Genomic DNA, 11297 nt, shown 5'->3' on the forward strand with positions numbered 1-11297 from the left:
GAGACTTTTAAGGCTTCCCACAAGAGAAAACCTCCTCCAGCGCGATATTGATATTGAGAGCCCATTTTGTTGCTTATGTGATGGAAATATTGAAGATGAGACGCACCTTTTTTTGCATTGTGATATCAGTCGCCAAATTTGGGCTAAGATTGCAAAATGGGTCAATTTTAACATTCCTTCTTGGCCTTCTTTGGATAGCATGTGGTCATGGATTGACGGGGTTCCTATTACGGGAAATCGCCGCCTTATCATGAAAGTTATTCTTATCTCGACCATGTGGAACTTATGGAGACTTCGTAATAGTACAATCTTCGACGACCGTTCATTCAAAAAATGTCATGTCTTTGATAGCATTGTAGCGGCAGGTTTTAATTGGTTGTTTGCTAGATTTCATAAGAAGAGGTGTAACTGGACAACGTGGTTACAGTCTCCTTTGTATTCTTTGTAATTTTTGCTTTCCTTTGTCCTTGTAATTCTTTCTAGCGCCTTGCTAGCTTTTTTTATTTTTATAAAATTTCAGCCGTTCGAAAAAAAAAATAGAATCCTTGATTTATGGCAATTAGTTATTTTATTGGTTTGTTAATCACAATAACAAAAGAAAAGATACGGATCACAACAACTTTTTTGACAAAGTTTTAATTTAATTATAATATTTAATTAAAAGGTACTAACTAATTAATTAATTAATTAATTCATAATTAAATATTTTAATTTGTTTCGTTACTTGAATAATATATACACATCATATATATATATATATTTCATTTGACGTCTAGGTGTATATTTGTGTGACCTCGAAGACTCAAATGAATTTAGCCATATAATTATATGTTGTAACTTGACTTGCCCATTAATCCTACACTATATAAATACACAAATTTAAACACCTACAAAAAACCATTCGACTAAAACCCTATCGTCAAGCCTTTAAATAGTTGTTGTAATTCGCATTTTAATTCGTATCTGATAGTGATCGGCGTGCGTAAAAACTGTAGCAATTAGGTTTTGTTGTTCATCGTATCGTTAATAGTTTTGATCAAATGAAATCATCGCCAATTCCAAGCGATACCGCTCAGAATTCAAAGTAAGTTTTTACTGTTTCAGTCGTTATATGTGACTATATGTGCGTGTTTAATGTGAATTCGTTGTGCTTAGGAAAAAAGTATTATCGGGGAGTAGTAATAGTAATGAACCTGATGCAGTCATAATTGGTCCACTATCAGCTGATGATCAGATATCGAAATCGAAAGCCAAGGGTAAACAACAGGAGGTATACTATGCTATTCATTCATTCTTTAATCAATTTGTATACAGTAATTAAATTCTGTATTCTATTATTTAATCAATTTGTATTGTTTTTAATACAAGTTGGGAAGACAATGTTATTAGCTTTAGTGATTGCTTATAAATAATGGAATGTAGATATCTTATGTGGGAAGTTCATCTGGATTGGGAAGTCGTGATAGTGATGAGGTTCAGAAAAAATATGAAAGTTTCAAGAATTTTGATACGGCTGTGGATTTTTCAGATCATCTTTATGCGAATCAGAATTCATCGATGACGCAGGCAAGTTTGCATATTCTTCGATTTATTTCTACTTTTCATCCCTTTATATATACTTTCGTCGTTTCATAAACATAATATTCATATGCTTCAGCCACCTAAAAATTAGGCTAAAAGGATACAGAAAGAGTGGCGGATTCTTGAGAACGGCTTGCCTGGTATGCCACACGTATTGACCCATTCATGAAAAATACTAATGAATTTATGTTGACTTTTTTTGTTTGTGTGTGTTTTGGGTTAAAGACACAATATTTGTGAGGGTGCACGAATCAAGGATGGATATATTACGAGCTGCAATTATTGGAGCAGAGGGGACTCCGTATCACGACGGTCTCTTCTTTTTTGACGTATGTTTCCCACGTGACTATCCAAATAGCCCTCCTGTAAGTCCACTTATTTTATTTACTTGATTGATTTTAATGCAAATACTTGTTAACTTTATGTGTTATTTTTATTTTTAAATTATATTATATTACAGCTTGTGAAGTATCACTCTGGTGGTCTACATATAAATCCAAATCTCTACAAGTCTGGCAAAGTTTGCCTTAGCCTTTTGAACACATGGAAAGGCGGTAATAAGGAGAAGTGGCTACCCGACACTTCGACAATGCTCCAAGTTTTGGTTTCGATACAGGGTTTGATTCTTAACACAAAGCCATATTTTAACGAACCAGGTTTTGCACATCTTATTGGCAATGTACATGGTGAACGGCGGTCCTTGGAATACAACGAGCGTATCCTTCCTTTATCGCTCAAAACAATGGTGTATACCATGAACAAACCACCCAAGGTAGCTTTTCGTTATATGACCTTTAAGATAAATGAGTTTTTTTGGCCTATTTCATAGTTGATATACCCCCTCTGTTTTGGTAAAATACAGAACTTTGAGGAGTTGGTGGTTGGACATTTTCGAAATCGTGTTGGTGATATTTTAATGGCATGTAAAGCGTACATGGAAGGTGTGCAAGTGGGGTGTTTTGTCAGAGGAGGTGTACAAATTATTGATAATGGTGACACTAAACGTTCAGCTCAGTTCAAGAACAGTATCTCGACATACATAAAGACCCTCGTAGCTGCATTTAAAAAGATTGGAGCTAATGAAGCTGACGAATTCTTAAACTTAAGGGAAAAGAAATTTTCTGAACTGCTGCAGCACTACCTCCACCGCTACCAACTATTGCTCATTCTTTTGGTTATTGTTGTTTTCAGTCTCTCCTTTTTTCCAAAATTAAAATTAGTGAATTTTGATAAAATTATCTAGGGACCCCAGTATATGATTAATAGATGTATGTGGTATATAATGGGGGTTATATTATACCTACGTATAAGGTATTTCACCAACTCTTTATCTAATGCTAGATTTTGACTTGTTTATATTGCTCCTCTCTAGAATTATGTGTTCTTGTTCAGTTGTTTGTACAACCCTAATCACATTGTTTCTAATTACTATATAAGTGGAATTGTCATGTCCAATATTTCAAAGAATCAATTGTGTAATTTTTGATTATAAAGGTCTAACTTTTAAGCTTGAAATGGAGAGTTAATCAGGCGAGGCATTTATGTAACGTACCCTTATCTTTTTTAGGCCATCTCGTATCATGTTTTTTTTTTTTTTTTTTTTTTTTTTGTTGTTGTTGTTGTTGTTGAAAGGCAAGTTGTCGGCTTCACCCAAGAGAGGTATTAACCACTTTCGCGATCATTTGTCACGCACGCACGCGCTTCTGGGTAGGAAACCCAAACGGTATTAAAAGAATCCGAACCTTAAACCATCCTTCAGGGTAGGCGGGTCGGACATGGATAGGTTAAATCTCTCTAGGGACTTCTTAGGAGACAGGGATCTCCTTACCTCCACCCTCCTAATAGGTAAGCCTATTAGGGTGAAACTCTGACCACTCAACCATGAGTGCGGATTCGCTTAACAAAAATTTGGTTGTGATGAGTTGGTTTCGCTTAACAACTACTTGGTTTGGATTTTAATTGGTAGAATATTAAAAGGTAGATTTCATTGGTGAGTTCGAATTTACAGCCAATAGGTTTGAGATTGCAGCTTAAAGACAAAACAAAACTAAAAAATGAGTCTCTGAACTTTTTAAGTAAATAAAAAAGGAGATGATAGTTGAAAGATATTACCGATTTATTGGGCACCCTTCATAACCTGAATGATGTTCATAAATGCCATGTTTTTAGCGTGAATTTATAGTCTGCTAGCGCTTCTTCTAGTTCCTTTATGCATAAGTTCCATCACTGAACTAAGATGACAAATCACGAAAATATAAATCGGGTTTTAATCGTAACTGTAGAGTTAGACCAGATCATGTAATCCTTTCAGTCCTGCTCTCGTTTCTCTGATCGTAAATGTCTCACCACCACTAAAATGATAATCCAACGGCTTCAAATAATCTGAACGCACTCTGTGTTTCAAAATTTAATGAATGTTTGAATTAGCTTCTTTGTCATCTCAGACTCATTAAGCATAAACAAGCTTCATGTTGTATTTGAATTAGCTTGTTATATGGAGACTATGGGGGTGTTTCTTTATGCGTTTTGAGTTGGATTATTTGATTATTACGTTTAGAAATCGTAAACAATTGATTTATAGTGTTTGGCAAAAAATAATAAAAAGCTGATTATTAGCGTTTTCAACCATCAAAAACGCTGAAATCCTGCAGTAGGTGATGTGTTACTGTTTGCAAAACGTGTTTTTTCATAAACAAATTCCAACAATCAAATTTACCACTGTACCCCTGTATAATCCAAAAAGTGCTATGTATATTTTCATTATTTCTCCAACTGTACATGCAACTAGGGATGTCAATGGTCACCCGATCCAATGTATATCCATCTGATCCACCCGGTTGGTGATGGATATGGATAATCTAAATGGATATGGATACGGATATGGATGAAACTAAATGGATATGGATATGGATATGGATGAAAAATATCATCCACAGATATATCCATTACCACCCAAAATACATATATAAATACATAAATATAGATATATGCAAACACATTTACTATTACATATGCATTTACCGTCACCCATACATTTTGCTTCGAACCATATAATGAATAAACTATGTATGCATTTACCATCACCCATATATTACAATAAAACACACATATCTTAGCAAATAAATATACAAACTACACGTTTAGTTTGTCATAGTTTATGTTAAATAGTATATTTCACGAACTGTGTTGTATCTTCGACAAAGATTACACGTTATATATATGTTTGATATATTAAGTTTTTATTTATATAACATATTCGGAAATTTATAACACTTTTTTAAATATCCATTGGATATCCATTAACCCGCTTAATCCATTGGATATGGATATGGATGGATGAAAAAAAATTAAATGGATATGGATATGGATATGGATATGGATATGGATATGGATGAACAAAAAATAAATAGATATGGATATGGATACGGCCTCACCCGATCCATATCCGATCCATTGCCATCCCTACCTGCAACTAGTATGTACCTCTTGGTTTTGCATACCCTAATAGTCTATATATATTACTAATTAATGATACCGCAACCCGCATGCGCATCCCATATGTATGCGGGCACTCACTAGTGTGCGTATGCGTGTGCTTATGCGCGTTATGCGGTATGCTGATTCGTATCTAATGCCTTTGTTCCCGGTATAGCGATTACTTGGCTATCAAGTAAATATCTTTTCCTTAATTACATCCGTGATTCGGGGGAGTTTGTTATGGAAAGGATTGCCATTATCCTGGATGGTTCTAGACTTAGGGTTTGCCTATATATACAAACCCTAACTATCATTCTAAAGACAATCACATTACGTAACCATCATCTAATACACGTCTTACGTAACCAGCATCGCCTAGCATCTTCTAAAGGTTAAGAGGTTAGTTTCTTGATTAACTAGTACCTACGACCTTATTTGGGGCCTTCTAATCGACGATCGTCATTGAAGGTGGACTTAATCACTTATCCACCCCGACGACATCATCATGTCGGCCAGGGTTATTCACCGTAGCCGGACCGGAGAGCCTCGTTCTAAGATCCTTAAACCCCACCCTTCTAACGTGTTGAGCAGGCATATTAAACCCCGTGGTAAAATATGCATGATCAAGTGGTGCTTTCATTGAGAGCTGAACTAATTCAAGACATGTTTATTTGTTTTTTCTTTTAAAGTTTTGAATTATAAGGCTTATTGTTCACAAAAATTTTTGAATTTTTTCTTTAACGGTATCATGACTTCCGGAGAATCATCGGAACGTACTCAAACAGATAATTAAAACACGCCGTCTGGTAATCTGCAGACGCGAGCTATGACTACGGGGGCGGGATACGCGCCATATCTTCCACCTGTATCCGGCGAGCCTTTTCAGAGGTATAAGCCAATATATCCAGATGGAATTACACCGCCAAGGGCAAACTCGCCAGTTACCACCACGCGGTTGGATTTTTCCGCGGTGGATCCAAGGGTCATCTTGGTAGGCACTAGCGGTGAAACAGTAGGCCCGCACGTGGTATGCTGCGGCCAGGTACCTATTTATAGTACCACGGTTTCAATCCCTCTGCAGACGCAGAGTGTTCAGCAGAATTCATCGTTTACACCGTTGCAACCTTGGCAACCACCGAGTCCGATTTCGCAGTTTTTGACTCCTGCGGATGCGCAGGCATTACTTAATAGTTGGGGTTCGGTGTCATTCCGGATGCCAATTCTCATTGGACGTTGATAACCGCAGAACAGCAAAGCACTGCGCATACTGTTGGGCTTATAGCGGCATATCCTCAGGCCTCGCAGGCATCTGCGCCACAGGTTTCGGCACCTTTTCAATTACCCGTATACTCTGCGCCGGTAAGCCTGCCTTCTTTTCCAACGTATCAGCCTTGGTTGTATCCGCAGACGCCAGGGCAGCCCTGGCAAAATATTCAGGGGCAGGCGAATCTCGCAAGCCAATTTATGCAGGCGGCACCTCCTGACATGGTACACCTATTTTCACAACCTGATTTTGTTCAGGATATGATGAGGCATTTCTTCGCAGGGCTCAAAGGTGACCCTGTTAAACCACCTTTTGAGCTACCAACTACTTTTGATAAGTTTCCTCCGCATATAACTGCATATCCGTTTCCATCTGCGCCAAAGATACCTCATACGTTGGGTACTTACAATGGATTAACTGATCCAGATGATTTCTTACAGCGTTTTGAAGGCGCAATGCGCACTCAAGGTTGGGTGGATCCGGTTGCGTGTCAGATATTTCCAATGACACTGCAGGGTATTGCTCGTGAATGGTTTAATAAACTGCCGGCGGGTAGTATAGCCGGGTTTATGGATCTGCGGATGAAATTCTTGCTGCAATATCAGAATCAGAGGCCACGCAAATGCACTCATATCGAATGTCATGATATTGTGCAGAAATCCAAGGAATCTTTGGGTGAATTTCTCACAAGATATACTAATTAGTGTCTGCGCATACCAGATCTCAAGCCAGAGCAACAGATTTCCGGACTCATACATGGTATAAACTCAGAACGTCATCCAACACTGGTAAGGCGTCTGCACCATACGGTCCCAACAACTTATGCTGAAGCGCTTAATGAATACCATGACTATATGCGGAGTGGAGAAGATAATGATATTCCAACAGCTAGTTCACGCAATAAGAGGAAAGACGATGATGATCGTTCACGTGATCAAAATCGTGGCAACAACTCTCGCGGAAGGCATCCTAGTGGTGGTTGTAGTGACCCGAACTTTTCCATGTTTATATATATTAATTGAGATTGATATTTACATGATTAAATGTTTCCAACATGTTAAGCAATCAAACTTGTTAAGACTTGATTAATTGAAATATGTTTCATATAGACAATTGACCACCCAAGTTGACCGGTGATTCACGAACGTTAAAACTTGTAAAAACTATATGATGACATATATATGGATATATATATAGTTAACATGATACTATGATAAGTAAACATATCATTAAGTATATTAACAATGAACTACATATGTAAAAACAAGACTACTAACTTAATGATTTTTAAACGAGACATATATGTAACGATTATCGTTGTAAAGACATTTAATGTATATATATCATATTAAGAGATATTCATACATGATAATATCATGATAATATAATAATTTAAAATCTCATTTGATATTTGTAACATCCCAAATATTTAAGGTATTATTTTATGTAAATTTTTTTATTGCTAAGAAATTAAATGGTAAAGGTTATTTTATGTTAAATGGATAAAAGTTAAGTTTATTGGTTAAGTTAGGAAGGACTAAGGGTGAAAAGTTAAGAATAAGGACTTCTCTAACCATAGTTGTGGTGGGGAGGGTAGAAATTGCTAATAAGCCAAAGTTATTTTATATAAAAGGGATTAAAATGCTGGAAAAATAAATTATTAAGTGCAAAATACAGAAAACCTTCCTGGAGTTCTTGTGAGTGTCGACATTTGCAAAGGGAAGAGGAGGATCCATCAATTGTTAAAATTAAACTCATGCAATCTTGAATTAGTGAAATCTAAGACACCCTAATCACTTTAGCAAGCTCTAATCTTCCAATTTCACTCTCTTTGTGCACAATTAGGGTTCTTAAACTCTAAAAGTCAAGGTATGGATTTTGTGTCCAAGTATTGCTTATATGGTGTGTTTATGATGAGTTTTATGCTTAAATAGTTGCTAGTTGTTGAATTGTGCACAATTGTTTGAGTTAGAATGTAATTGTTATTGATTTTGGAAGAGGAATTATGTATAGACTTGCATGATGGATTTTTTGTTATGAATATGGTGAATTTGGTGATGTTCTAGTTAAGTTTCTAGTCATGCACACCAAGTGTTTGTTAAAATGTTTCAAAGAGATGATTATGTGTTCTAGCTAGAAATTGTGATGAAGGATGTTCATGTATGAACTTTTGTTATAGTTGTAAGTTATAGAAATTGATAATTTGATAATTTAATGGTGTTAGTAATGAAATTGGATTACTATGCACATTTGATGATTAATGAAAGGATTAAAGAAAAAGTTGCATGATAGAGCTAAAAGGGATGAGTTAGTAATGTACATGATTAAAATGTGATGTTGAATTGGTAACATTGTCATCTTAGGAAAAATGAGATTTTAAGGCTACTTGTATGCTTGTTGTGATTAGGGGGTTAAATGTGTGTGTAAGTATGAAAAGATGTAATGATTCAAGAAAGTTGTGTTTTTGATTGAGTTATGTGATTAATGGGATTAGCTCATGTATAGGTGCTAATCAAGGAAAAGAGATTTCAAGTGATCAAGGAAATTCAATTAAGCAAGGTGAGTTCATAGGGGGTAATATGGGCGGGTCAAGAGTGGCTTAGTGTTCTCGGATTGCATCCGTGCAAGAGAGAAACGACTAAGTGCACTAGTTATGTAGCTTAGATAGAACTATTGGGTTAACCTAATAGTTGTATCTATGGTTGATGTTTAGCTTAGGCAAGGTTATTACATTGCTAGTAATCTTGCCTATGGTTTGTGTTAGCTTAGACACATTAAGTGTCTATGTATGAGATGATGATAGCTTAGGCATATTTAGTATGTCTATGGTTAGCTTAGGCATGATTACTAGGTTCGGCCTAGTAAGTCATGTCTATGGTATGAATGAATTGGATCCGAATGTATGCAAGCAACCAATGGGTTGAAGGATAAGTGTTATGATTTGTGCCCAAATGTTTTGTGTTTTGTGTTTTATTACTTTCCTATAACTCACTAAGTGTAAAAAACTTACCCCCATGATGTTTTATGTTTTAGGTACTAAAGTCCATCGTGAAGGTAAGGAACCCGTGTGAAGCACTTGAGGAGCATTGGCATTAGAGTAAGTGGTATTGCAAGTCCCTTATTGTAAACACGCTCCATGGTTACCGCTTATCAATGCCTTGTGTTTTGGTATGAGTCATGTTTGTTGTTGTCAAACTTGGGACCTAATGATGGTTGGAGTATGAAAACATGTTTTGAAGTCTAAATGTTGTTTATGGATGGTCTAAGATATTAGAAACTGAATCTTTATGTTGGTGGATGAATTATGCTGTTTTAAATGTGTTTGAGAATGATGAAATGTGCAAAAGTTGGTTTAAGTAAAATGTTGCAGGTCAGGCACCCGGACCAGTGTTATGTCGTGCCGCGGCCAAGGGCTCCGCGCCGCGGCAATGAACTAAGGTTCAAAACAGAAGTTGGGTTAAGGAGATAAAAATTTTATGTGTTGTGTCGCGCCGCGACAAGGCAGGCCGCGCCGCGGCAAATGCCTTGTCCGGCCAGTAACTTAACTTTTCAAAAAAAAAAAAAAAAAAAAAAAAAAAAAAAATTTTACTCGAATCAAGGCGTTAAAAGTTGGTATCAGAGCTGAGGTTTAAGGGACTTGGATAACCCACGATAGGGATTATCTAGGCTTAAACCATTGTTGTGAAAGGATAAGCGGTTTAGGACTTGCATAAGTGTTTAAGTCGTATAGTTGTGCCATGCTCCATAGGGTAGAGTCATTGACAAGACCCATAGAATAATGAATAAGATTACGAATTGGTTTATGTAAGGAGTTTGATACTCGCTAGCCATGATGTCGTGGTAGACTAGATGTGTAATGAAATGGTGTAATAACAACAGGCCATTGCTATTACTTCATTCTAGTACACATGGACGTCTACTATGGTCATGGTGAATCGAGTTAGGAATTCTTTCAGATTGTTTGGTTTTGATGAATAATGGTGTTACCGGTATTTGAACTAATGGGTTGAATGTAATTTTCAGAATGGCTATTGTATCACCAAACCGAGGTCAAGATGAGGATGATGAGTACGTCCGCACCCCATCCACGGAGTCTATAGAAGACTCTCAAAACGAATCGGAAGAAGTTAACATGCCAAATGACATTTCGGGGCAAATAGGGCAAGCCTTGATACGTTATACCCCAACCTTGTTAGAAAAGATCAAGACATTGATCAATGATCAATTAGATGAGAAGTTAAAGACTCTTATTGCTAATAACCCTACCTTAAGAGGTGAAGGCGGTAGTGGGGTAAGACAAGAAGAGGTAGAAGCCCCAAAGAAGAAGGATGATCGTTTTGAATACAAGAACTTTGCAAATTGCCATCCCCCCGAGTTTCATGGTAAGGTTGACCCAATCGTTAGTCAAAGGTGGATAGACGAAATTGAAGAAACTTTTATGTTATGTGAATGCCCCGAGCATTTAAAGGTAATTTACGCGGCACATCAAATGAAGGGTAGTGGTTATGAGTGGTGGAATTTTATAGTTAAGTCTCATGGGCGAGACGTGGCTACAAGTTTCTCATGGGACAAATTCCGTGAAATGTTTATGACTCAATTTGCTCCGCCCGCCGAGGTTAGTAGGTTGAAATCCGAGTTTATGAATATAGAGCATGGAAGTAAGTCGGTGACCGAGTTTAATGCTGAGTTCAATGACAAGTCTCGTTTTTGTCCGGACTTCGTGTCAAGTCCCAAGTTGATGATGGATCATTATCATGAAAAGTTAAATCCCGAGATAAGTGAATTTATCGACAAGAGCACTTATAAGACCTTAGCCGAGATGATGAATAGAGCACTTGTTAGAGAGCATGAACTTAGGAAGAAGGCGGCGTTTAAACGGAAGTTAGATCAAGACTCTAAGGCGATGCATAATGTTAGTCCGAAGAAGGGTAAGTTTGGTTCCGAATCCCCGCACAAGTCAAAAGGGGGTTTTGTG

The 11297-nt window shown here is 37.0% G+C and overlaps 1 protein-coding gene across 2 annotated transcripts; it reads left to right on the plus strand.

Annotated features, from left to right (window-relative positions):
• The first annotated feature begins 993 nt into the window (after positions 1-993).
• On the plus strand, positions 994-2964 carry LOC139872495 (putative ubiquitin-conjugating enzyme E2 38). Of its 2 annotated transcripts, XM_071860385.1 has the most exons (7): positions 994-1084; positions 1156-1270; positions 1423-1566; positions 1658-1721; positions 1807-1946; positions 2042-2353; positions 2444-2964. In XM_071860385.1, exons 5-7 carry the CDS (start codon positions 1839-1841, stop codon positions 2822-2824), a joined length of 801 nt encoding a protein of 266 aa, XP_071716486.1. In that variant the 5' UTR covers positions 994-1084; positions 1156-1270; positions 1423-1566; positions 1658-1721; positions 1807-1838; the 3' UTR covers positions 2825-2964. The 2 variants fall into 2 exon arrangements, with proteins under 2 accessions (XP_071716486.1, XP_071716485.1); XM_071860384.1 differs by having other exon boundaries at positions 1658-1946.
• Positions 2965-11297: the final 8333 nt, after the last annotated feature.

Source organism: Rutidosis leptorrhynchoides, chromosome 10, assembly GCF_046630445.1.
Source record: "Rutidosis leptorrhynchoides isolate AG116_Rl617_1_P2 chromosome 10, CSIRO_AGI_Rlap_v1, whole genome shotgun sequence".
NCBI lineage: Eukaryota > Viridiplantae > Streptophyta > Magnoliopsida > Asterales > Asteraceae > Rutidosis > Rutidosis leptorrhynchoides.